The following is a 27,788-nucleotide window of genomic DNA, read 5'->3' on the forward strand; positions in this document are numbered from 1 at the left end:
GTCAAGGGATGTAACTTTTCAACCAACACTGACGCCTACATAGTACCTGGTATTATGGCCTCAAACCCTTCTCCCGGCATATTTAATGCTTGAAGGCTTTAAATGTATTTTGGCAGATTTACTGTGACAGACCACCATTTTTTGATTGTGCAACAGTTTATTTCTTGTACCTTCCGTTCTATAGGACAGGCAGAACACACACACAAGTGAGACGCGACAGTACAGCCGGCATCTGCATGCAGGTTTGTGGTTTGGCACAGCGTCCCGATCGATGGACCCGTCTTCAGGTCTTGTTCATTACCTGCAAGAAAATGGAAAAGGCTTAGCATATTCTCATCATCACCTCACCAAAGTTCCTTTCCCACTAGTGATGCTTGATCTAAGGATGATCACTGAATGAAGCGTCACTAATACGGAGGTGAAATAAAGCCGTTTATAGTCTTGAACAGCCTTAATGTCTTCCTCACGTCAGCCTGTGCTGCTACAGACGGCAGCAGCCAGCGTGTGTGAGAAAAGCTGCTTTAGCATCTCTATGCAAACCTAGAAGCCAATAAAACCGGCTTCAGGTCTATCAGTGGATGCAGACGGAAGCGAAACATAAACGCTGAGTTCTTACCTGCACCCGTCGCCGCAGCACGTCCCGCTCCACGCTCACGCCGGCCAGAAGCTTCTCCGAGGCATCTGTGCAGATTCAGGGTCCCACGGTTATAAACCAGTAATAACAACAAAGACCAGACGACAGATTCGTAAACTGAAACATGTTCAGCTTTGGTTTTATTCTCCCCTTTTCAATCCGAGGCGCCACAGAAAGGAGACGATCAGAAAGCGCGGGGACTTTCGCTATCGCATCTGTAATAATAAAACCCAGGATCTCTCACAGCAGAGAGCCCGGGCTGTCAAAGATGCTTGATCAGCTATCCCAAGCTGCCCCCCCCCCCCCTCCCCTCCCCAGGTGAACCTCTACGTACTCGTGCTTCCCTCGATGCCGACATCGTCTTGTCCAAGCTTCTCTCAGACCACGTCTCTGCAGGTATCTTGCAATGGCGGACTGGCAGGTTGACACAGCATCGCCGGCACCATTCCGACCAACTTGATGATCATCCTCCCTCCGGTTCGTCCGGGTGTCCTCCGAGATCTGAAGGGGACAATAATGTTACGTCATTCAAAGGGTTGCTGAATGCATTAGCTGTGGTGGAAGGTAAACACTGTATAAAGGTACATTAACAAGTAGAATTTATTTATTAAATAGAATGTTAGAGCAGTACAAGTACAGCCAAACATCCTGTCTAAGAGGTGCCTTTCAAGATTAGAAACAAAGCCACCAGTTTCAAAGTAAATAGCGCTAACTACAGCGCCAGGCGTTAGCATTAAGGCATAGCTAGCTGAATAATAGGAACGCAGGCCTCTGCAGTTCCACGTTTCATTTAACAGAACGTGTTCCCCCGAACGCTGGGGTAATACTCGGGGATTATTCGTGTGTCCTACAAGTTTTATTTGGCGCATTTATTACGCTAACGGGGTAACAGAAGTGTTCAACCGCGTGCTATTACCGGCACACCTACACGTACACGTACACGTACACGTGTCCTCCACACACCGTCTCACTATCAACAGAACGCTAGCGCCTAATCCTAGACTCCCTTAGAGGTAGAACGAGCACTTTACTTACGAAGGAGCATGGCGGAACGGATGGTCGGTGAAGTTTAACGCCTTTGTAGTTAGATTTTAGTTGAGCTTGGTCTCCGCTAAACGTCCGACGGAAGCACGGCCGGCGGCGGAAAAGACCGAGCGCCGTTCCGTTTCCTGTTTTTATAGGCTTCAGTTACGACTCACTTCGCCCCCTAGTGGACAGAAAAGAAACTTGTTCTATCTATCTATCTATCTATCATAAATTCAGCTGTGAAATAAATAGTGGAGACTAAATGGAAACAACTCAAGCTATAAATGAAACGACCAGAAGTTATTTAAAAATAAGTAACTATTTTTTAAGGCCATGTTGTAGTTGGAACATAAAGCAAACACGCACGTGCACGGTGCACGCGCTCGACCCTTTTTCGGGTAGTGCGGCTGAGGAGAAGCTGCGCTTCTGACCTGGACGCCGCGTCTTTATCATTCTTCAGCTTCCTGTGGGTTTGTGTGAAGACGCGGGGGGGCAGAGATTACAGGACACTTCAGAACAGGTAACGTTGATCCGTGTGGAGGTGATCCTTGTTTATTGTAGAGCAAAAAAAAAGACTCATTGTTTGAGACTAAATGTCAATTAATTATTGTTCTCCAGGAGTTGAGTTAAGAACTAATATTGGGAGTTTATGATGCGTGAAATAATTTGCTCAAAATTAAAAAGAACATTTTGCTCGGTCTTCCACAGATGGTAGTGAAGCAACAGCCCAGCTATGTTCAGAGCCGTGTTTGGAAACAAAAACAAGCGAGAGGGAGAAGGGAAACAAGCAGACAAGAAGAACCAGAGGCATCGAGGTAAGAAAGCATTGAAGTGACCTGAAAACTGAAACATCCTGCCTCTATGACAATTTTTATTTCAGACTCTTTCATGAGGAATGTGATCCTTTAAAAATAAAAATAAAATAAAAATAAATAATAATTCCCAACCCAAAATGTTGTCACACCAAGTCTTGTATTAATTGATGGAAATATGCAGGCTCTCTCTCGGGTGTTTTAAGTAGAGCCATTTCAATTAGCCTAATTCATCAGTGTGTTCTGTCCTTCACGTTACGTTCCACTGCTTGCATTTTAAGTGTGTCATGAGGCAAGCATCCTGACCTACTAAAACATTCTGAGTTATTATTCAGCGGGGCTACAACTGAATGGAATGAATCTCGCCATAGTAAATATGTTGAGAGACTGAACACTAAACTGATATGTGAACATTAAATTGAGACATTTCTTTAACAAATGCATTATTCTGTTGAAATGAGGCTAAATGTGCGTATTTTTCTCGGGGTGAACTGAGAGGACATTTCAGATCGTGCAGCGCAGATAGATGAACATAAGTGGAACTCAGACTTAGAGAGACCATGTTGCACATTAATATTTAATAATTGCTTCTGTTGGAAGCGAGAACAGAAGGACAAAGTCATTCTCATTAAAATGAAATACTGTAATGTTTCGAGTACAACTGGAGGCCTCTGATCATTTTCAGAGATGACATTTGTCTTGAAGTTGAAGGTTTCCGGGCAGAGATCCTTCTGCACTCTTTGGAGTACCAACATAATATCATGTACCATTAGAAAGTAGGCCTCTGAGTTCTTCTTCTCTTTTTTTCATAATAGCAAAACCAGCCTCGCAGGGTAAGAAGAAGTAAATGTCTGAATAATGTCGCAGAGAAAACTATTAAAATCTCATAGAACCAAGATAATTGGCAATCAGGGATCTGTCGTCATCAGGCTTCATGAGTTCTCTTGCATAATATTTATTCAAAGACAAAATATGGACCTAATAAGAGTGGGTATGAAAATTATTCAAATATATAGTGCTAATATAAGAAGTAGAGCTTCTTTATTGAGTGTGATCCCATTCCTTTAAATAGATTTTCCGGGCACCGCCAACTTTCCGTGATCTCAATCTGCAATATGTTCTGTGTCACAGCCTTATGCGAAACATATTTCGCACAGCTCTCCGTGCAATATGGCGGTTCTGCTACGCAGCCACTATTCGGAATCAAACCTGCCTTTTGATTCTGCTGGAACTTCCCACGTGATGCTTCTTTAACCTGAACACCTGCTCTTCTCCATCTTTTCTCTATCCTACCTTTCTCCAAGCAGGTGGGGAGGTGTACGCTCACCGCCATTTGCAGAGAAATGACGGCGGGCATGCCCAAAACTTCCAGGGCGCTGACATCACCCACACGACAAGCCCACTTAAACTTAGGAGACTGATCAAGGGGGGGTCCATTTCTTTACCGTCCTCCCCGCTTCTCCCTCGCCAGGCCAACATCGCTCCCTCCCGATCTTGCATCAAGTTCACAGGTAGGCAGAATTGAAACAATAATCAAAATAAAGCATGATCATACTAAGCATAGCAGAGAATGATGAAAAACGTTCGTTATATATATATATTTGTGAAGGCAGTAGAACAGTCTCATGGTTTGCCTTGATTAGCGGCGAGCTTCTGTGCAGTCCATTCATGTGACATACGCTGGCGCATAGAGAGCGTATAGACCCCCCCAGGGCCCAGAAACATGTGACAGATTGTCAGAGTAAATGATTGAAAAATAACTCCAGGCGAGGAAGATCAATTAGGTGGGTTGATTGTACGGTCGTGGGTAGATTTATTTTTTCCATTTTCACATTTGAAAAGAAACTTAAGTGCGCTGTCACATGCATCACATAAAGTGTAGGCAGTAAATGGAAGCATGCCAGTGTCACTCAATTCTTGCAAATGTTTCACGTCAGAATATAAAAGCTGACCGTCAAATATATCCAGAAAGCCACCATGTTTATGTTTGCTTCTATAGTAGCAAATTTTAACTAGAAAAGTACTCGGGGTAGCGCAGACCTCCGCCAAGCAGCTCATTCTTCTCATAATTGGGTTCACACCATCCACATGGTGATCTGGATCATCATCAAAAGGTTATTAATTGTTGTTCTTGGTATCTTTATACACCAACCATGAAAAGTTAAAGTCGATCACAGTTTGTTTGTTTTTGACAGATATCCGGCTCGCTCTGAAAATTGTGTGTGATTTAAGTTAGGCCAAGTCCCATCTTCTGAGTTTTTTTTAAATCAAGATCCATACAGCAGTTTTTCCGTAATCCTGCTAACAAACAGACAAATGCCGTGAAAAAAAGACCTCCTTGGTGCACATTGAACATGAAATATAATGTATGTTTCATGTTATTGTATTTTATAGGGTAAAATATGAGTTTTTGAATGCAATTACTTCAATAATTCAGCAAACTAACAAAATTCATGTCTTGTGATTATTACTTGTTAAAACAGTAAAAACAATCACATATATTTTTTTGAGCTGTTTAAATAAGCATTTTAACTAATATACAAATAACATAAGTGAGTGTTAAAGGAAATTGCCATTTTTAAATGTATTTTTTCTAGTTTTTCTGTTGGATTTTATAATCATGTAAACTCTCTGTTGGATGAAAAAAAAAAACCTCCTTGGTGCTTCCTATCTATAAGAAACACTAGGTGGCAGTGTCGTGCAGCTGCAGCCATTCAGAAAAAGGTGCTCTCAGATTTCAGTCTTGTTTTTCCCCAGGACACACACTAACATGAGGAAAATTACAGAAAGTAAAAAGCAAATACTGTCATGTCTATAGTAGCCATGCAAATCCTGCATACGAGTTGTGTGTGAGTGCGTGCTTGTGTTTCTACGTGCACCCTCATGCACGATGTAAACACTGAATAACCTTGAGTATGAGTATGTCTGCGAACAACTCCTCCCTTTGAATGATCTCCCAGCTCAAGAAACTGCACTTCCAAGAACCCTCCGATGTTTTTGCACTAATTGACACACACACACACACACACACACACACTTTAGTGTTGTTGATATATTAGATACACACCCATAGCGTAGTGAGTATTATACTATTTGCATGCATGGCTCGCACCAAGTACTGTTTTATACGTCTGGGACACAATTTAAATTCTGCACCACAGATTTCATCAGAGGAGGTTTAATCTCTCTCTCGCTCTCTCTCTCTCACTCTCTCACACGCACACACACACTCTCTCTCTCTTTCTCACACATGCAATTTCTTTCCCATCCCTCCTCATCTCCACCCTCAATCCCTCACTCCCCACCACCCTGTCTGCTCTCCGTTCTCCCTCTCCGTTGTGGCCGAAGGACGTGCAAGGAGGCTGGAGTATGTGGATGGCGCCTCCAGGGCGAGAGAACCTCCTCTCTTTGCCTCGTGCCGTGGCAAGACAGCAAACAGAGGTGAGAGCTGGAGTGTGCGGGTGTGTGTTTAGCATCTTGTCGGATCATCCAGGTATTGATCAAGAGAGCTGAAGGAGAATAAATGGGTCGGAGGTGAGAAATAAGGGAAGGTGAGTGTGCACTCCTTGTTTTAATTACATTTAAAAGGCCTTTCATGAAGTTTTTCCTTTCATATATGTTTAGGGCTGGCGATGTCTGTGTGATTCCCCGTGTGTAATGAGAGTGGATTGGTTTGTTTAAGTTTCTCCTGAGTCCATGCCTGCGTTAATCTGGATGCTGTTTGTGCAGTTTAGCATTATTAAAACACAATAATTTGAATGCCTACATCTCCAGCAGCTTTTGAGGTCTTTTTGACCACAGGGCTACCCATAAGCTAAGCAGATTTTGTACGAGGCATCTTTCATCCCAGTTGCCAGGCACCTCTCAGCTTCCCGTTTCCAATAGCAACTGCTATGTGGTTTGATGAATAGAACTGGACATTCAGTGTGTCCTCACGATACTCCAGATTGGCTCTTATTGCTATGCAAAGTTTTCTCTCCTCCGCCTCGCTCAGATCCACGTCCACTTTTGCTCCCCGAGTCTTCATGAGCTGTTTTCAGTCCTCCCTGGAACAAAAGTCACCAGGTTTGGTTTTCAAAATTGACCTTGATCCTCTCAAGAATAAGACTTTGTTTAAATTAATAATAAGAACAAAGTAAGAGTGATGTACTGCAGTACCTTTAAAAACAAAAAAGGCAAGCTTGAGCCAGCAAGACAGAATAAGAACCAGTGGAGGGAGTGTGAAAACGACTGTGATGTCTAAACACAAAGATGTTCGTGAGGAGGAGTGAGCTGTTCTTGTAATCTGTGATGTCCTGTCATCCTGTTATTATGCCTACTCAATATGCATGCTGCTCATCTGATGAATGGTACATAGGTGAAGCGTGAGAACGGAGGACCGCCAGCAGGCTGCTTGAGCTCCTGGATAGCTGAGCACGGACCTCGGCAAAAGCTCGAGCTGCGGCCGAAGCAACAGGGAGCCTTGAACAGTGATGTATTAATGCAGTCATGCAATGCCAATATCTCCAGGAGCAGCAACGAAGGCAGGTTCACGGCACGCCTTCTTTCTGCTACAGAGTCAAAACCGAGCTCATTAAAATGCACAAGCCGTCTTCTAGCTGAGGGCACCTGGCAGGCGTGTGCGCAGGGAAACTCACAAACCCAACGCAACCTCGTGCTGCCGTCTCAACGGGGACAGGAAAGCCAGTGTCTGTGAATTCATGATCGGGGCTGGGAATGTGCTGACCTGTGGATGCATACGTTTCTGTCAGTTCACTGGTGGAGCTCATCTGAAGCCATCCGTTAGGTTACAGCTTGTCTCTTTCTGTTTCCTCGCTAATCCACGTGTCCCGAATGTGGGATTCTTCCAGATCTCCACGTGGAGCCCCAGCCGGCTTCCTCGCTTTCACCCCAGGAACTGATGACCAGACTATGCTTTTTATTGGGAGAAGTAACGCCTGGCACTGCTAGCACTCCTATGGAGGACAGGAGGGAAAAGAAGGTAGGGCAGCGGATTGATTTTGTGGCCTTTTATTGTTGCGGCATGAAAGGACTTATGCTTTCATCCCTCATGTTGCCCTTAGGATGTTTTGTCTTAAATATTCTTGACCAAAAAAAAAAAAGAATTCATAACTGTGTTTGTTAAGTTCAGTTGTGCTCAGGGAAACGCTCTGTTAAATTCTGTGTGTGTGATCGTCCTTGGAAAAATGGGAGATTGGGTGCAGACTAATATATATTTGAAAGCATTGTTAACGGTGTCTCTTCATTCCATTTCTTTGCTCTGCGCCCCATCGGTTTAACCCCTCCATTATCGTGGGCCTTTACGCCCCACCATCTTCAGGCCTTTGTGTTGCTCAGCCTTGGCCCATTTTTCGCAGACCTCATTCCACCACCTGAGCTCCGGATTCAGTCGGTTTCACAGAGATAGGGAGGATCATATGAGGAATGTGGGCTGTCCTGTCTATGATAGATGATGCTGTGGTACAGCGGCAATAACAGTGAGCTGCTTCAACTCTGTTACCTCGTCTCCCCCCCCTGGCTTGCAGAACTTTTGCATCAGTAATGAGGAGCCCTGATATTCACGTGATTAAACTACAGGGAGTATAAATGAAAAATGTTCTTTCTTTTTCTTTGAAGAGATTTTGAGCTCTTTCAATATTTCACACGGATATTTTACCGCTGCATTTATTGGTAAAATGCCATAAGGTTGCAACATATTTTGAAGATGTACTTTCATTATATATATGCAATGTATATCTGTTATATATCTGGACCGTAAGGGCTCTCTATCAATGCGTATACTGCGAGAACTGTCCTCGCATCTATTCTCAAGCTGGCTCTTCTTTTTTTTCGTATTATCTTTTCCACCGTAGACTCGGCGCGTTCAAAATCGACACAGCATTTTTATTTTGCTGTGGAGCTTCAGATGCAATTTCTCTGTGCAATCAAAAGCACACACAGTGCTACCTCCAAAAAGCAACTGAAGCATGTCGCACAGCAACCCACCCCGTGACGGTTCGACAGATTCTCATTTCCTGGACCGTTCATACATGGTGACGTGTGAACTTCAAGCTGGTGCCCTGATTCATTCACCGTGTGCCGTGCGTTCGCTAAGCTTCTCAAACGGAACACGCACGTTAGCACCTGTGAACATGTTTTGTATAAATCATTTAATCCATGTGAAATCCGAGCTGTGCGGAACCGCAGGACGTACAGTGCAGACTACGTCTATGGCCAGAGATTATGTTTTGAACACAGGCAGCCATTGTTGTGAAAAAGTGGGAAAATGACAGGCAGGATGAAAATAACCAGAATTACCATTTCATTTCCCCATCTGTGTACACACAAGCAAGCACTCGACATGGCGAGCATGAAGACGAGAAAGTTGCCATGTTTTTTTTTTCTCCCGCCCTCCCCTCGTACCGAGTCGATCTTGTTTGCTGGTACATTTGAACTTAACCTCTTGCTGATGCATCACCATCTTTCTGCTCTCCGTTTTCCAGTATGATGCCTCTGCCCAGGTGGGGAGCCCCAGCTCCACTCTGACCTGCAGCACGGCCTCCCCCTGCTCAGAGAGCCCATCATCCACGCTGGGCACCATTGCTGGGGGCCATCCTTCATCCCAGCCTTTACCTTTACCCTCGCCACACTGCTCCAGCCCCGTGTCCAGCCCGGCCCCTTGTCCTGCAACCGGACTCTTAGCCGGGTGCAGCCCCGGGCCTCCTCCGCAAAGCCCAACCTCTACTCTGGAGAGCAAGGATAGCGGAATCACAGGTGAGAGATGCGTGCTGAAAATCCTGGCCGCGGTTTCAAATGATGTCCATCCTCTTGGAATGAATTCAGATTGTTATTTTGGTTTCGGCTCAGCAGCCAACACCAGTTCCTCTGAGAATGAAGAGCGCAACACCCCCAGTGAGGTTTTGACCAAGGATGTAAGCCTTGGGTGCCGTGCTGGTGCAATGGGCCATGCAACTGAGGATCGGCGTCCCAGTCCAACCAAGGACAGCCTGTCTGTTCAGGCAGATGAAGCCTTACCTAGGGCTGACATCAAGGAGCCCAGGACTCCACCGGCACCAAAAAGGCCCCTCCCACAGCACCACATACACGGCGCATCGTCCCTTGTGATGCCCCGTCCGAATTCTGTGGCAGGTAAGTTTCATTGCTTTCTCTTTTTTTTTTTGCATTTGTTTGTGTGTTATTCAGACTTTTGGCCGTTTTGGGTAATACACTTCAGTGAGTACCACTTTCATTCTTTATGACACTGGGGCTAGCATCTTGTTAGCTTTGCTGGATCCATTTGGAATACAATTGTCTTCCAGCACCTCTAATACTCACACCAAGATAATATTTCCAGATTAAAATTTTAAAAATAGTCCCTCAAATTAAATAATCCATGTTTTGTTGTTGTTGTTGTTGTTTATGCATGGATTAAACGAGCACAATATACTAATTACTAAGCTATTGAGTGAGTTTGCAATGGTTTCATTATTTTGGAGATCAAGAAGGATAATGAGCACATGAGTGAGACAGCTGAGCCCCATGCGATTCATTAATTTAATTAATAAATATTGACTGATTGTATTGATCGTTGCCTTGCCATTTAGAACTCTTAATATGACACAGAGAAGAGCGAAGGGTGCTGTGAAGCACAGCTGCAGTTAGTTGTAGAATGTGTTGGTGCTCTACTTACCACTGAGGCTGGTGGATGCGCACAGTGAGCAGCACCAGTTAAATGTCCTGGGAGCCCCTCCCTGACTTGTCATAAAAATACCCCCCTCCCTCTCCAGTCACGATCTTTGCGAGTGCACTCGGCTCTTTTTCTTCCTTTAGATGTCAGTTCATTTGCGGTGGGAGCAAATGAAGAGATTCCCTAAGGAGTGGATTCACAGTAGCGGCTGCCAGTTTCTTCTGTCAGCTGGTGCTTTCATTTAGGCACTCTCGATGAGATTCAGAACAGAGATGAAGAGACCACATAGTACTGTAGCCACTAGGATTTTACTCCACGTTCATGACTTAGAACGTAGAGTAGCTGACGATGTGCCGTGCATTGGAAGCCAGGAGATAAAATTAAACTTGAATTATTCCCAGATGGAAAATTCAGGTAATATAGAAGCCACATTGTCAAGAAAAACTGACTGCAGTTAAGAGAAAGATGAAAGGAGGCTATTACAATTGTTTAAATAATGTGCTTTTTATTTTATTTTATATGATTTCTTAGAAAGAGTTATGCATAATGAAAATGCATATTGCAGACAGCGCCATCACCAGTGCCAGAACATTAAATGAAAACAGATCATGTTGATCACATTTCCATATACACACATGTCGAATTGCATATGTTCAGGGTTTTGCACAGTTTGAGCTCAAAGATTTTTTGCATGTTTTCATATACTCGTAAACATCCTGATAAATAAAGCTTATGGAGTCGATGGCAGTCGCTCGCTGTGCCAACGCTTTCTAGGATAAATGGTGATCCTTGCCAACGGTACCCCGAGACAGGAGACGTTGCCTGCGTCACTGCTCCCCCCCCCCACCCCACCCCCCCAGTGGGCTAAGACAGTCTGTTTTGCTTGGATGGATTTTTTCAGAATGACAGCTTAAAAAAAAAAAAGATTGCTTTTTTATTTGATTGCATTTTTTTTGTTGATTAACAGAATGGGATGAATAGTAATACATTCTGCGAAATAAACGTGGAGTTTAGAGTTAGATGCGATCATCAATACCACCACTTTATCGGTCCATTTATTGAAAGCCGCCTCTGTCCAAGGGAGAATCAGCCTCAAATACAAAAGCAAAACGCAAATATTAAAACAGCAAAGCACACAGCCTCCCGTAAATCAAATTAATGCTTGTTTTTATGTTTCCTTTTGCTACAGAAAGGCTATACATTTTATATCAATGATCTTTAGAAATCTTTCGTGGCTCCTTTTATTCCCTTTAAACAGGACCAGGCCGTTTCCCCTTTGTGTCCAGGCTTTGTGCTAAGGTACGCTAGCCGGATGTCGGCTTTAGCTTCATATTTAACAAAGAGATGAAAGAGCGGTGTCGCCCCTTCTTATCTAACTTTTCCATGAATAAGAGTGTTTCCCAAAATGTCAGACACTTCCTTAAAGGTTAAACTGGCTCCGCGGAAGCATTGAAAGTCGGGTTACTTATGATTGAAGGGTTCTGTGACGGATGCTATCAGTGATGCTGGGGGGGGGGGGGGGGGGGGGGGGGGTGCTGCGGAGATGACCTTTATGATGATGAAGGATCAACAGGGGGAGGGGGGGGGGTAATCAACTGCACTGTCCTCAGCAGGGGGCATAAATGAAGGCAGTGACGGCGATATTGTTGGTGGGGGTCCTTTCGTCTCGGGTGGACGGATCTCCGTGTCCCTTACGTCAAATGGGCTGTTTCAACCTCTTCCCCGTTTCCTCGGTGCACTCAGCCATTTGGCTTGGCTGCATTTAGTCAGCAGCCTTTCTCATCCCACTCCACACCTCCTTCACGCCGTTCTGCTGTCGACTGTTCTTCATCCTCTGACTGTGGCCGTTCTTTCGATCCTCGATCCCTTCGCTTTCAGCTCTTGCTCGACAGCTCGGGTCAGGTCCAATAATGCGGCCCGTCCTGAAGTTTTTTTCCTTTTGCATTTCAAAAGAAATTGATGTCCTTTGTGTTTTGAGGTTTTGACTGGGATGCTTGAGGATGTTGCTGTGATCACACCGCTTGATCTTTAGACGTGTAACAGAGATGTAGCGGAGCAACGGTGTAGAGCGTGATGATGTGCTCATCATGCGTCCAGTGGATGCTCTTCATGTCTAATACCTGTTTGACATTGTCTTTGAGTGCAATGTGATTTTCTTTTTTTATCCCACTCTGGAGGGATTAGGGTAATACCAGATTTTCAGATTTCACAGAGTATTTTTTTGTATATATTGCAGCAATAAATGAATGAATGAACCAGTCTGTGAATGACCATTTAAGACAAAAAATTAAAAATCCTAAATATTTGAATACTAATGATATTTGCCATAATGCAGATGTATTCCCCCTCGTGACGTAGCCCGATAAGCATTGATACTTCCGTTCACAGCGGCTGTTAAACATTCAGCTGGTTCCCTGCCATTCCTGGATTTATGAACCATACACAAACATCACAGAGAGAAATGGAACGAGGAACAGCATAATACCAGAACAGAATTCTTGACCTTGAGTGCTGCTGCAACAATGCATGAGCAGTTTCCAAAGAATGATATTAAGCTCCAGCACCAGACAGGGGAGGTGTGCTTTGAAATCTACTAGCTACATTTTCTACAGATGATTTCATATTTCGTAGACATTCATTCTAGCATGTTATTTAGTTTTGTTATATTTAATGTCCATCTCTGTTCTACCTCTCAGGTAAAATCTGGCAATGATTAAATAAAGCTAAACGCTGGCAGGACAACAACAAATAAATATGTTGCAATTAAATAGCCCGATAAAAACTCTGCTTGATATGTGCTAAATGGTCCGTGGCCTGGTTTTGTACTGTTAAATTGCAAAATGTGGGAGATTTTAAGATTTTTTTTAAACAGCAAACATAAACAAAATAATTTTCAGCAAAGTGTGATTAAATGCAAAACCATCAGAAACAGGCCTAGAAATGAAAAAAAAAAGAATAGAATCAGCACCCCTCTGACCCGGCATCATTTCTGCAATTTCAGGGTACCCGTTTCTGTTTTGACATTGTGTTTTGCTGTAGAATGATGAGCTGTAATACGTATCTTATTACAAAAAGCCTTCATCTCTACTTATCCAATGGCCTGGACTCGAGATAAGTGGCTCGAACAGCGTGGAAAACAAGCCTCTACCTGTAACCTGTAAACAGTCAGAGGTCGATGGCGGTGAATGTAGGAGTACTCAGCACTTCTTTTCTTGCCTTTTCATGCAACATGTTTTATTTAATCTTGCCGGCTTTTATGTGTCTCAAATATTCACCTGTCATTGACAGCTTTTCTTGATTTGTGCTACCGTATTAAACGTCTGGCCATTCCTGACCCATGTTGATTTGCGATCACGTGATGCGAGCTGAGATCTCGCTCCTCATGTCTCCATGGATACAATAATTGATTCGAGTTGTCTCTTCTGCAATGTATGTTTGTGCATTCCCTGCATTTCTCTCTCACACTCTGCTCATTGCCCATCTGTGTGTCTTTACAGCCACCAGCTCTACTCGGCTGGAGGATTTGGGTTATCTGGAGAATCAAAGAGCTCCCGGACACAAGGGCTCCGTCCGAAAACACAACACAGCTGGACGCGCAAATGAGGACTCCAAAGGTAACTTGTGGCTTCAACTTGAGATCAAATCCATCCACATGTAAATGAATCTTAATGCAGCGTCATCTCCAGGCCTGTGTGCGAGTCTGATATACGGCATATTGTTTCACGCCATCCAGGGAGACTGGTGCCATTCAAACAAGCTGACATCATGTTGAAACCGCTGCTATTTGAAGTCCCCGGGATCACCATAGAAACCCCTTTTGTTGGTCGGGATTGGCTCTTCACGCGTCTGGAGGAGGTTCTGCGAAAAACAAGCAGCTGTGAGGGGCGTGGCGCTGTCATCGTGGGAAATGCGGGCTCCGGCAAAACTGCCATCATCTGGCGGCTGCTGACGCTGAGCGGTCACGGCACGCGCCCCCAACACGGAGGTCCCGGCATCCCTCACAGCCCCGGCTCCTCCCCTAAATGTAAGACTTGTTTATATGTTGTGTAGCGCACATCTCAAAGCACTCGAGCAAAAAGAGACTTGAATGCGTCAGAAGATTTAATTCATATATTCTCAAGTGGGCGCCGGCAAAGTCTGCTTTTTACAAGATACTGGGAGAAATCTCGCTTTCGGAAGGAGTTTGCTAACTGGGTCAAGCACTCTGCGTTCATGTTCTCCCCTGAGGTTTCTCTGATGATTGCGGTTGTGTGAGAGGACTGAGACTGTTGTTTCTTTCACATCGAGAGTGACACCAGAGCTGTTGTTTTTTTGGGTCTGGAAAAAGAAAACGACATATAATCACATTGTGAATATTACATCGTAAATCTACGCCATGCAGTGTATTTTGGTTTTTGTTCTATACTCTTATGGAACACGCAGCCATTCTGCCATCTAAAAGCGGTTTTACTTACACATCTCGAGTTAAATGTGTCTTCACAGACTTCAATCGCCCCTGTGCTCACGCTACAGACATTATCTGACGAGCGTAAATAGCAGCTTTGCCTTTGCATTTTGCTTGCTTTGTTCCACTTTCAGGTGGGGATAGGCAGGGAAAAGCAGCCTCCAAACCACCAGCCGATTCCCAGGGTGCTGCTGCAGGAACGAGTGACGGTGCAACGCAGAGGAAGGAGCCTGTCAGAAGCCTAGCTGCCAAGGTAGCTCAAAACACGCATCCACCTGCACAAAGCATGTGTGACATTTTGCATAGAATTACACCCGAGATTTAGCTTCTCGTTTCTTTCTCGTCTTTAACTGCACATGTGAGCATCGTAATACAGGATCACGAACAGAACTGTAGGGAGCTGGGATCGGGACAAGCCGTCTCTCATAAAAGGACGATGGCTCAGTTGAAAGTTACGAAGCCGCACATTTGAGACACAATATTTTTTTTCATCAGAATTTCCTCCTCTCTTCGGACACATGTAGAACATACTGCTGATTGCAGCACACTGATGACATTGAAGCTTCTAAATTTACTAACCTGGCCTCAATAAGAGTTTCCATGGGAACTAGTCGACTGCTTGTGATGGCGAGGATATTCACTCAAAGGTAATGTCATCATAGCATTATGCATGGAGACCTCGCATGAGCTCTAAGCCTTAGAAAGCTGTGATGTGATGTTATACTTCCACTTACCCATAAATTATATTAATACTCTCATAGAACAGATATCATGTACCTCAAGGCAATGCTTTTATTCTGTCTGTAAGTTTGATTAACATTGAAATGTTAATTTCTCAGCCTGATCATTCAGCCCACTGTCCAATAAAGAAACTTGTATTTGTGTGTGCTGAGAAGCTCTTTAATAATACCCTAAATGAAGCTCTCGTTTGGTTTCATGTGCAGAAATGATGTGAAATCTCAGATGTATTCTATCAAGACCTTTATGGATTTTTGTTTCTGTGGTGTTAATCTTTGATTGATTGATTTTTTATTTTATTTTATTCTTACCCTTCTGTTATAAAGCAAAAGAAACTTGCGCTGCACAAACAGCATCTGAGTTTGCACAGCGATATTTGTTTCCATCCGAACTGACATAACTTTATTTCGGAATCATAAAAAACCCAATTTATATTATCATGTTCTTGGCTCATGTTCATGTTTTTTCTGCGTTCCAGTTTTTTACTTGCTTCATTCTCCTATCAGGTGGTGGCCTACCATTTCTGTCAGGCTGACAACACCTACACCTGCCTGGTGCCAGAGTTTGTGCACAGTGTCGCCGCCCTGTTGGCCAGAGCACCACAGCTGGCTTCATACAGAGAGCTGCTTGTCCAAGAACCGCAACTCCAAAACACACTTAGTCTGAGATCCTGCGTTCAAGACCCCATCGCTGCCTTCCGAAAGGGCGTCATTGATCCCCTTGTTGGCCTGCGCAAGGGTAATAAATTCAACACACTCCTCCACAATAAAACAAATATGAAATAGCCCATTAATGGCTCTATTGTGGCCCACAGATTATTTCCCCCAGTTTAGGCCAGCATTTTTTACAGTGTGAAACGGAGGGCAGGTCATTTACATAGGGAAATGATGCGTGTTATTTTTTTTACCCTGGTGACTCATTGGCATCCCAGTGGATTTGAAGGTCAAAAAAAAAAAAAATGCTCTGCAGCGGCCAGGAATGCCGGCAGACATATTAGACAGCTCAGTTTCTCATGATGGAGTCAATCAGCTAAATTGACGACCGATATTGGCCCGGCCGTCGTCACCCTGAGCACTTCACTCCATCACCTGTAAACTGGTTAGAAAAATGGAGAGCTCTTGTGCTCGAGTGTGAGTCCTCGCAGGCTTAGATGATGTGAAACATGATGGATATATTCCAGTTTCAAGTTAATAAATAACAGCGGCCTCTGGCCCCTTTCAGCAAAATATAATCCGAGTCAACAGCTGATGCTTTACTCACCGTATCCCGTGCTTGAAAACATAGATGTACCCATTAAGCCTTAAAAGGCTTTGAATTAAATTCTGTTCTTTGCAAGGCTAATGTAATATGTGTAGTCTCAATTGTCTGGCCTGTCTAATTGACGTCTACGGGTTCTGTTTTGCTTTATGTTTATTCAGAGCGCAGGCTACCTGAAGAAGATTACATCATACTGATTGACAGTCTTAATGAGGCAGAATTCCATAAACCAGACTACGGAGACACCATCGCTACCTTCATCACCAAGATAATCTCCAAGTTCCCTCTCTGGCTTAAATTGGTGGTCACAGTCAGAACAGGACTGTTGGTGAGTGAGATGATTGTTGTTGTTGTCGCGGCGTTCACAAAGGGTTGGTTCAGCCCATTTACGACTGGCTGCTTTGAAATGAAATGTAAAAAGATGCAGGTCAGGTTAATTACAGACGCTTAATTTTGTTTTGACTTTAATTTTACAAAGATGTTATTATGTGTGTGCTTATCATTTATGGAAGTTTCATAACCCTCCGCTTTTAACCCTATATTGCCTGGGATAGGCCTCACTCCCCCCACAACCCTGCAAAGAATAATGGATGGATGGATGGATGGAAGTGTTTGTAAAAACAACAACAACAACAACAATGTTGCTTTGGAATGATATGAATGTGACTTTTAAACATAATTTTCCATTAATCCGTGCCGTATTGGGATGTAAACTGAAATCTCACACAGATCTAAATGTCTGGATTCACCAGAGCTAGATTGTTTTTTGTATTTTGGTTAATCCTGCTGTATTAATATCCACGTAATAGAACAGAGCCAGGTATTCCCAATGCGTGCTTCTATTTGTTTTAGCTCCCTGCATACGCCACAGACTTGTTGTGGATTTTGGCAGCCTTCCCGTCTCTAGTCTGATGTATTTTTTTCAATCGGGTTTGTAATCCCACCAAACAGCGGACACATCTGTCCAAGGCAAAAACCCAGCCTCCAAATGCTGCGAGGATTATGCTTTGGATGGATTGTAAATTCCACTGGGAGTCTGTTGGGAGTCTGGAACTTGACATTCTGCCAGCCAGTTACATAATTTGGTTAGTGATTGGGAATACACAAAATACATTTCCAGTCTTTTTCTTCAGATCAGCGTGAATTAAATATCAGAATTTTAACAATACAGCTAATATGGCACCATTCTTGCACTCCCACTTCCTGATTGGGTCATCAGTAACCTTTTCTCTTCTTATCAGGCACTTCACAAAAAGCGCTTGCTCTTGTATAACATCCTGAATATTTCACAAACTCTTTATTAAAGGGAGCAGCGTGCCAGTTATTTGTCTTTCGACTGAATTGTCTGCCTTCATTAAAGAGGAGGACAAACAGGAACAGGGATTTTTATTTGTCAGTCATAGCTGGCTTCGCCGGTGTCGAGGACGGAGAGAGGGGAGCTGAAATGTGACTCTGAGAGATGCCTATGAGCAATTTGGAGCTTGAGTCATTGTCACACTATTTACTGTCCTGCTCCGTGTGAGTCAGAGGGACCGTCTTCTGAGAAATGGCTTTTGAATTTAATTTATCCTTAACTAATGCACCAAGCCTGCTCTTCTATCAATATTGGCGTGTTTGTGCCCGGGTGTTATGTCTGTTCGTACCAATAAGCATCCCTAATTCATCTGTTTTCCTCCGACCGCAGGAAATCACAACCCTCCTTCCCTTCTCCGGTATCTCTCTGGACATCCTGCCAGACGGCAGTGATCTGGGAGCTGACCTGAGCGATTACATCCATCACCGGGTCAGCAGCAGCACCCAGGTTGCCGCTAACGTCACCACGCCGACAGGCTCCGCCCCTGATCAGCTGCTCCTCAGCAAGTTCAGCAGCCATCTGTCGACGCGCAGCAACGGCTCCATCCTCTACCTCCAGCTGACTCTGGATCTCTTCCACAAGGGCCACCTGGCTCTGAAAGGTGGAAACTACCTGGTGGTGCCTGTCTCACTGTCAGAGGTCAGACATGTAGAGAGTTCATTCTCAGCAAGTAAAGCGTACAGGAGTACCCCTTACACCCTTAAAAGTTAATTGTTTTAATGGTTGAAATAGTTAAAGGTAATGCATAAACGACCGGTGTAGATAAATTCATGTGTAACTGGTGAAATTATGACATTAAAAATGAAGGATAGCGTTTAAATATTCGCTCAAATTATAGACAAATGGTTGCAAAAGCTAAACCTAATGAGGATTATTTCGTAGCCTCTGTGTTAAACAGCCAACATCTGCCCTCCTCCTGGCTTTGCTTACCTCCTGAACCCCCCCCCCAACAATGCTCATAAACCACAAATATGCATTAATACGTTTCAGCGTTTAATCTTCTAGAGCTCAAAGGACACGTCTTACCTTGAGCGTATTTTTGGAACCTCCTCGTCTGGTCAAGTTCACAGTCTCACACTTAACACTTCATCCTGGTGAGCTGTGTGCCGTGAAATGGCATCTCGCCTGAGGGCAGCAATGAATGTCCGTGAAATACCGCGCACGAGACACACAAGCAACAGCCATGTTGTGCTTTTCACAAAACAAAGAGGTTGCACTCACAAGCCATGCAGATCAATAAAAGATACAAATGACAAGACCAAAGACTTTATACAAAGCGCCGAAAATAGTCCACAGTGACTAAACAAAACGACAGATGCATTTTTAATGTTGCGTAAGCATCAGCGTAAAATAGGGCAGCAGATGAGCAAGCGTTATTACGCACACAAAAGCAGAGAACTTGTGATGGTTTTAACGATTGGATAATGGGTGTATTTAAATGTGAGAGCTTGTGCAGAAGTACGACGTCTGGAGTACTTTTTGTATATTTGCATACTCTTGTTACACTTGTATCTCCAGTTGTGATATTGATATAACATCTGCTATAGGTTTACCTGCTGATGTGTCGGGTGAGCTTTCCGGATAAAGAAGCCTTTGAAAGAATACTTCCGGTGCTAAATGTGGCACTGGCATCTTTGCACCCGCTGACTGACGAACAAATGTTCAAGGCACTGAATGCAGGCAGTGTGAGGGGGGAGCTGGAGTGGAAGGACTTCCAGCAGAGACTAGACAGCCTGGCTGGATTCATGGTAAGATTCTTGATATGAATGCGTGGAAGGCTTCACGAGGATTCTTTCCTGTGATTATTATTATTTTAAAATTGGGGAAAATTGGGAATCAATCAATGAATAACTGATTAACCCTAACTGACTGAAAACTACATTTATTAATTATCTTGCTATGTAGTAGTCTGTTGCACTTGTCCTTTCTGTGTGTAGGTGAATCGCAGGGACGGGACACGCATGCTCTGCCATCCCTCCTTCAGGGAGTGGCTGGTTTGGAGAGGAGATGGAGAGAGCTCAGATTTTCTCTGTGACCCGAGGTGAGGCTAAGGTGTAATAATTCAGAGGAAAAAAAAGTGTGTAAATTCTAGTTAGCAACCAAATAAATAACAAATGGGCAAGAATAGCTGAGGCTGTTTTTGACTACTAAGCAGTATGCACACGTCTACAGGAGTGGCCATGCCCTGCTGGCCTTCATGTTCTCCAGACAGGAGGGAAAGCTAAACCGGCAGCACACTATGGAACTGGGACACCACATCCTCAAGGCGCACATATTCAAGGTGAGAACTGTGATGTATGCTGTTTTATGTAATTACACGAGGAGAACGGTTTGCACGCAAACCGGATCCTCCATGCTCTGACGCACTAATACCTGTGAAACCCTGTCCGTCACCCACATCGGCACATCTCACACAGAGAAGCACCCACAGTACTGGGAGTATTTGCATGCACGGCTCATACTCTGTACTTCTATTTCTACACCATAATTATCGTCTCAGCATGCTTCTTCTCCTTCTGGCTTTCTCACATCCAGGGTCTGAGTAAGAAGATGGGTGTGTCCTCCAGCGTTCTTCAGGCCATGTGGGTGAACTGCAGCACAGACAGCCTGTCCGCTGCGCTGGCCTCCCTGAGGAACCTTTATACACCTAACATCAAGGTGACATGCAAGTGCACCGCATTAGCATCAGACACCCAGCTCTTATACGCAAAGATTGACCTGCTATGCATGCGTATTTTGCATTGTGCAGGTAAGTCGTCTGTTGATGCACGGTGGAGCCAGTGTGACCTGGTGTACCGAGGTGGTAGGACACGCCCCCATTCTGGCAGTGCACGCCCACCTGGGGCACGCGGAGATGGTAGCTCTCCTGCTGGAAATGGGAGCGCCCGTAGAAGGGACGACCGATAGCGGCATGACGCCCCTCTGTTTGGCTGCAGCTGCAGGACACGCTGATATTGTCAGCCTGCTCAGCAAGAAAGCGGCCAAGGTCAGTTTCATATCAGCGCAAGTCGTAGGAATGACCAATTTGAGTATTGGGGGCATGACCAGTCTGACCAATTACCATGGATAAATCAAATTTCACACTGTGATGGAAAACTGCGTCACTCGGTGCCTTTCTTTTTTTTTTTTTTTTACCAGCGATATCCTGAACAGCCCTGGTTTTACATTCACCAGTTGCCGGTTCTATTCTGGGCGATGGATGACACAAACAAAGGCCTGATCTAGGCCACAGCATTAAAGGCACCAGCCATGGCTCGAGTGTCATAAGTCCCTTCTGTGTTACCCCTCTGTGCCAGGTGGGGCACGCTGATAAGAACGGCCAGTGTGCACTGGTCCATGCGGCGCTGAAGGGCCATGCAGATATCCTCAGCACCTTGCTGGGTTTGGATTGGGGCGCAGACGTGACCCCCGCTGACGCCCAGCAGCAGCAAAGCAATGAGACTGAGACTGGAAAATCACAGGCGGCCCAGCAGGCGGTTACAGCTGCAGCGAGTCTGGGACACATACAGGTACACGACCCGACAAGGTCCCCACGCCATCCGCATTCTTAAAATGCAGTTTCTTTATGTGAATCATGATGATGATGTCATTGTAGATTTGGTTTGTTGTGTTCAAGGTCTGAGGATGGCTACTTCTTTCTGCGCAGCATGCTAACAGCACAGCACAGAGGATTGTAAAATTGCCTTTCCCTGCAGGTGTTGAAGAGCTTGCTGGACTTGAAAGATGAACAGCTGGAGGTGCAGATGGACGGTCACGACTCTCTTTGGGGAGAAACTGGTACATTTCCTGTCTTAGTTAGACAAATTTAGCTTTCTCGCCTCTTTCTGTCCGCCAGTGAGTCATGCCCGGGAGGATTAAAGGTTAAATTTAAGGCGCATGCAAGTTCTGTGCAATGAATAACTTCTGACAGGCTAACTTAGCCTTGAATGGCGCTGCAGGAGCTCAGGGGTATCAGATACCCACTCGATGGTTCCATTATTAACATTTTAGGGAGGTCTGGCTCAAACAGTTAATTCAATTCTAAATAGTTTTTCTGTTTTTGGAGGAAATTGCGAATCACCTTTATCACGCTCGATATATCATGTTGAGCCACATTTGTTGCATCTAAAAACGCAGCTGTTATTCAATTGTGGTACTTTTACCTCTGGGATAGTGCAGCTAGCGCAGTTCTGTTCGGTCAATTTCCTGAAAGCATGTCGGATGAAGCCCGTATCTCTGCCTGCAGGCGCCATTAGACTATAATTCAATTACGCAGTTCCCTCCAGTGCTGAGGCAGAAATGCAAGGATGAAATACAGTCTGAAATGTTCACCTTTGCATGTGCAGTACAAGGGCTTTGTTTCATTTCCATTTAGTGTCACAGTTCATTCAGACAGATACAGTCATCAGTGAGGGAGGTATATCAACGTCCAGGGATTTACTCGTTTTCATTAATTGAAATCACTCAGGAAAGCGATGCGTAACCAAAATCTTGAGATCATTTTCAACAAGTGTTTTAATTCCACCGGTTTAATTTGTGCATTTGAAGCAGCATCGGTGCCCATTCCCACTGGCGACATACGGTTGCTGTTGTTGGACCGACACAGTAGTGATGTTAATCTGATCCCATGATATTATCAGATATCCGGTCTGAGTTTGTATTAAATGAAAAAGCAATAGCAAAATGATACGAGTTAAATATATATTATATATATAACCTGAATATCGAAACACCAGCCATGTTTTACGCCCCTCGTAATCGTTTCTCTGCCTCCTCATCTCAGCGCTGAGCGCAGCAGCGGGGAGAGGGAAGATGGAGGTATGTGCCTTCCTCCTGGAAGGGGGGGCAGGCCCGGAGATAGCCAACCGCAGGGGGATGGTCCCGTTGCTGAGTGCTACCAAACACGGACACACACAGGTGAGGAGTTATGTCACTGCTGCAGGGGATTTATTTTATCTTTTTATTCAGCCAGTGTTTTAATCATTTTATTGTTGGAATGCCCTCCCCCCACCCCCATCTGCAGGTTGTGGAGTTGCTGCTGAAGCAAGGGGCAGATATTAATGTCACCGACAGGCTGGGTCGCACTGCGCTGATGCTGGCTGCCTCTGAGGGCCACTTGAGCACTGCGGAAGTGCTGCTGTTGAAGGGTCAGGCGCCACCGTCATCACAAATGCCTCCATGTGTTCTGAACGCGCTTGAGCTTCAGAATGATGTCGTGTGTGGTCGTAGGCGCCGCTCTGTCCCCGACTGACCAGGAGGGGCTGACTGCGCTCAGCTGGGCCTGTTTAAAGAGCCACAAAGGAGCCGTGCAGTTTCTGGCGGAGGCCGGCGCCAACCCGAACCAGCCAGACGCACAGGGACGGACGCCCCTCGACCTCGCTGCCGTCAACGGAGATGCAGATACGGTGGGTTCAATGCTGTCGTTAGTCGAGTGGTTGTCTCTGTGCGGCCCCGCGATGCGCTGGCGACACGTCTGAGGTGTACACCCTCCTCTCGCCTATAGCGTACATTTGTTGTTTGACATTCTCTTCTAGGTGCATTGCTTGGTGGAGCACGGAGCTGTGCTGGAGAGAGGCGATAACAGCAGTAGCAGCAGAGGATCAGACCGGGCAACTGGCTGCCAGAATCCGGCCCTGGTCGCCTCACTGCTTAAGAAAGGATCCAAGACGGGTATGACCATTCTGAAAGGGGATCTGCAGAGAGTAATTTTGGAATCACCGCAAAATGCTTCAAAATCCATTTAGTAGTATTTATAACACAATTAATCAGCTTCACAAACCACAGAACACCCTCAAATTATTATTACTGACTTCAACCGAGAAATGAAGACGCAGCTCACCTAGATTTGCACCTGCAGATTCTGCACTTATTCATTTATAGCACTGTTTGTTATCCATACATTATACTGCTACTATATACACCACTTGCATTTTACATCCACTTCTCTCGCCCTGCACCCCTCCCTCCCTCCCTCTCTCTCTCTCTGCATCACACAAAAGGCCACCGGACAGCTCCACACGATCGATCAGGTATGTGATCTATGTGATCTAAGATGCAAACTAAATATGACTCAATGTGACGGATAATATGAAGATGAATATCTGCATCTCGCCACCAGGTCATGCTACATGGGCTATGGCCTCCTCTAAACCAGACATTCTCCTCATCCTGCTGCAGAAATTGATGGAGGAAGGGAACCTGCTTTATAAGGTGTGTTGTGATGATTTTTTTTAAAAGGCAGCATTGGGAGCTTGTGACAAACCTTGCAAACCTTCCAACCATGATTCTGTGGCTCACGCGATTAAACATTTGGTGTGTTTCTCAGAAGGGACGCATGAAGGAGGCCAGCCAGCGTTATCAGTATGCCCTGAGGAAACTTCCTCAGGGACAAGGAGAGGAGCTGAAAGGCCTCAAAGACCTCCGGGTCTCCCTCTACCTGAATCTTTCCCGCTGCCGTAGAAAAACCAATGTAAGACCTACCGCTGCATCAGATTACTCGGGCACTATTTAACAGCAAATTCACGAGATGCTTAGGGAACGGCGTGTGCAAGTGGATGGCCTGTTAAGATGTATAATTGATCTGTATCAATATAAAAATAATGTCAGAGCATCGGTGTAGCACACTGGTAAAAAAAAAACTAAAGTCTCTGCTTTTTAGATCCAATATTATGTGTCCTGGGTAAAGAGAACGAACGTGTAAGACCTGGAAGCAGGTGGTGACATCATGAATAACTGTGGTCTCAGTGCAGAGATAGATGAGTGTGGCCTGGAGCCAGCTTTGGAACGCACCCTGGCGATGACAGTGGTCCAAATGGACTGTGTAAAAATGACATCCTTGGGGTCGCTGCGGCTGTTGAATAATGGATCAGATAATGTGATGTGATAAGGTCAGACCAAGCAAACTCTTTTTCCTCTGCTAGGGATTATTTACAACGGATGTGTGCGTGGGACGACCAGGTCCACCTTTTCTATCAGAATGCAGGCAATATAAGGGCCGGCAGATTGACGACATGATACCATCATTAAACATTCAGCAGCAATACTAGCAATCTGAAATTCAAGGCCGTCATTTTGACCTCGCTCTGAAGGACAAAATCGCAATGCGCTTGTGTCAATATCCATCCGAGAGACTATGAGAGCCGTAAAAAAGAAAAACGGCAGCAAATACAAGCTGCTCCCCATGAATGCTTTTCTCCCTCTCTTTATCCTCCTGATCAATAAAAATGACTGCAGCGTGACTTCTCCTTCATTAAACAGGCTTCGATCCTCAGATCAATGAAATGGAGATGCGAACACAAACACAGTTTTATTGGAATAGGCTCAGAATATTTCTGCAAAAGAAAAGTTTTCCCAGTCAAGTCATTGAAACAGTTCCGTCATACAGTGGGCTTATTTGTTACTGTGCTGCCTCAATTGTTTAAATTCACATATATATATATATATGCTTTAAATGGACTCTCATACCTGAAATCGCAGGATTTTGGAATAGCGGAGGAGTTTGCAACAAAAGCCCTGGAACTCAAACCCAGGTCTTATGAAGCATATTATGCCAGAGCTCGTGCCAAGAGGAGCAGCAGGTACGAACATATAAAATATATGATTTCAAAGCCGAACCATTTTGCTCAGTGAAAAGTTTTGTGAGAGTCAGCGATTTACTAGCATGCTACATCTGGGTGGCACTGTAAATGTTTAAAGTTCCTTTGTTCCTTCTCTTTGTCCTCCCCAGGCAGTTTGCTGCAGCGTTGGCAGACCTCCACGAAGCAGCGCGATTCTCCCCTTCGAACCGGGAGATCCGTCGCCTGCTGGTACGGGTGGAGGAGGAATATAAACATTATCAGAGGACATCCTGTAACAGCACGGCACAAGGTTACAAAGCAGAGACTCATAGCCACCGCCATCAAGCCGCAGAGGAGGAGAATGACGTCTACTCACAGGGAAGTCTCGAGAGGCAAGTCCCTGCGAACCAGCTTGATGTGGAGAGGGAAGAAGAGAGGGAGGAAGGTGAGGAAGTGAGTCTGCTGTGCGGGAAAAGTCTGGAATTTTGGCCTTTGAATCCATATGCTCCAAACAAGACTCGCCCCGGAGGAATGGCCTTTGATTTTGCGGACCAATCACCGTGTTTCCCTCCAGAGGAACACGTGCAGAACCAACTGTTTGTGGACCTTCCTGAGCCTATCCCTGCTATAAACAGGCAGCTCCAGAACCAGGGCAGCAGAACTCACCACCACTGCCACTCCCTTCACTCAGGCAGCAGAGTTGGGGGCAGGCCTCTCTCTTTATGTGGACCCTCAAGTCCTCTGCCTGGTCGACACATCTCCACCTCGCTGAGGCCCGCTCCAGTGCTCGGTATCGACATAGGTCCTGGGTCAGCCAACGATCACTCTGGGCACAGCCCCACTGAGCACTATCACCCCATGTCCCCCGATAGCGCTTCGCCTCCTGTGCCTCTACAGATGTACCAGCCCCACTCCTCTAGCTTCTCCAGGGGCTCCGACAGACTCGCCACCCATTCTGTGGGTCTGGATGGCCTGGCTCTCGCTCTGGGATCTGGCATGGAAGTCAGGAGGGAGGGTGGTGGTGGTGGAGTAGGAACAGCCGGCTCAAGGGGCTCCAGCTCCAGTCAGGCCTCCAGTGGAAACCTATCAGACAGCGGCAGGCAGCAGTTGCAGGATGCCCCATGTCCCATCAAGAGCAGCGGTAGCTTCAAGGCAAAGCCTGAGCTAAAGCCCCGGCCCTTCATGGGAGTAATGGACAAATCGGTGCGAGTCCAGGGGCATCAGACCTCTGGTCGGCCAGGACAGGGAGCAGCAGGAGGAGTGGAGAGTTTCAGCATGTCGGCAATGGATTTTCAAGGATTCAACAATGATTACAAGCGCGCTTCTTTTCAGGAGCAGCTCTCTGGAAGTCAGGCCAACAGCCAGCAGCAGGGCCGGGACTTTGGAGAGAGGCTCCACCAGCGAGAGGCCAGAGGCACTACATCCTCCCAGCTCCGCTTCCCCGATGGGAGACACAGACAGGCAAGCCTAACGAGAGACAACCCAGCTCTGCATATGGCTCCCATCAAACCCAAGCGCTCATTTATAGAGTCCAACGTCTAAATACACACGTCGTCTATCAAAGCACAGGCACAAGCTGTTTCCAACAAACGACGGTCCTCGTAAGGTAGCGAGGGAGATTCGGTTTGAGATCGGCTCCCTTCTCTGAACCCGTTTTGTAGAACTAAGCTGCCGCACTGCATTTACAATCTAGAACCAGTGTTCAACTCAGGCTGCTGTGCTTTTTGCTTACATGTCAACAGCTACAGTAGTATATTCAAGAAAACCAGGCATAGTTTAAGCAGAGAATAAAAAAAAACATGAATTAGTATATTGTCTAATCTTTTATTTATTATATTAAATAGAGAAGTTAAAGAAGGTTTTGTGCACAAATATAAAAAGCTCATGCTGTTAGTTGCAGGATAGGACCATTTATATTGTCAAGTGTCTTCTAAAAAACATTTATATTTGTATGGTGTACACTATATTTGCAGATTATATATTTCCCTGTAAGTGGTTATCTGTCAGCATTACAGGCTTAAAAATATTACTTTGTGTACTTGAGATTCTTTTCCTTGGCACATTTGATAAAAGGGACACTGTCCATGGCAATGTTGGAAAGGTCTGGTCATTATTTAATACTTAATTGAGTTATTCAGACTTCACAGCATGTTATTTATTTTTGCACTGCAGAGAATGTATCCATAAATCTTTAGATTTGGATGCAGAGACAACATTTACAGTTGATGCCCAACTTACTTCTTACTTTGCTGTATTTCCAGAAGAGAACCAGAGTACAGTATTATCACATTACTGTGGTATAATAATAAGGATTACATTTTT

General features: G+C 45.1%; 1 protein-coding gene, 1 long non-coding RNA gene and 1 other non-coding gene across 3 annotated transcripts; 1 reads left to right on the plus strand and 2 right to left on the minus strand.

Moving 5' to 3' along the window:
• Window positions 1-133: 133 nt before the first annotated feature.
• Window positions 134-1,773, minus strand: LOC137898341 (uncharacterized). The gene is made up of 4 exons (XR_011105599.1): window positions 1,670-1,773; window positions 969-1,135; window positions 617-681; window positions 134-301 (listed from the first exon to the last, which is right to left on the minus strand). It is a non-coding gene; the product is annotated as an uncharacterized lncRNA (long non-coding RNA).
• On the minus strand, window positions 453-584 carry LOC137898595 (small nucleolar RNA SNORA31). Its single transcript, XR_011105610.1, has one exon. It is a non-coding gene; the product is annotated as a small nucleolar RNA SNORA31 (small nucleolar RNA).
• A 336-nt stretch (window positions 1,774-2,109) lies between the features above and the next one.
• LOC137895475 (protein TANC1-like) lies at window positions 2,110-27,305 on the plus strand. The gene is made up of 29 exons (XM_068740984.1): window positions 2,110-2,180; window positions 2,369-2,475; window positions 3,780-3,983; window positions 5,821-5,913; window positions 7,323-7,453; window positions 8,955-9,225; window positions 9,319-9,600; window positions 13,636-13,752; window positions 13,872-14,162; window positions 14,717-14,835; window positions 15,827-16,058; window positions 16,739-16,905; window positions 18,262-18,570; window positions 19,479-19,679; window positions 19,869-19,972; window positions 20,104-20,212; window positions 20,467-20,589; window positions 20,681-20,917; window positions 21,228-21,440; window positions 21,627-21,708; window positions 22,694-22,881; window positions 22,934-23,057; window positions 23,140-23,315; window positions 23,445-23,580; window positions 23,910-23,939; window positions 24,029-24,120; window positions 24,236-24,379; window positions 25,387-25,487; window positions 25,637-27,305. Exons 2-29 carry the CDS (start codon window positions 2,394-2,396, stop codon window positions 27,006-27,008), a joined length of 5,730 nt encoding a protein of 1,909 aa, XP_068597085.1. The 5' UTR covers window positions 2,110-2,180; window positions 2,369-2,393; the 3' UTR covers window positions 27,009-27,305.
• The last annotated feature ends 483 nt before the right edge of the window (window positions 27,306-27,788 follow it).

The sequence above is a fragment of the Brachionichthys hirsutus genome, chromosome 1 (genome assembly GCF_040956055.1).
Source record: "Brachionichthys hirsutus isolate HB-005 chromosome 1, CSIRO-AGI_Bhir_v1, whole genome shotgun sequence".
Lineage (NCBI taxonomy): Eukaryota > Metazoa > Chordata > Actinopteri > Lophiiformes > Brachionichthyidae > Brachionichthys > Brachionichthys hirsutus.

Excerpts from the sequence above, each read along its gene's own strand:
- LOC137895475 (XM_068740984.1), top strand. The coding sequence starts at position 2,394 with ATGTTCAGAGCCGTGTTTGGAAACAAAAACAAGCGAGAGGGAGAAGGG. Across the intron at positions 23,058-23,139 it reads GGAAGTGCTGCTGTTGAAGG|GCGCCGCTCTGTCCCCGACT; the intron begins GTCAGGCGCCAC and ends GTGTGGTCGTAG. Across the intron at positions 23,581-23,909 it reads TAAGAAAGGATCCAAGACGG|GCCACCGGACAGCTCCACAC; the intron begins GTATGACCATTC and ends ATCACACAAAAG.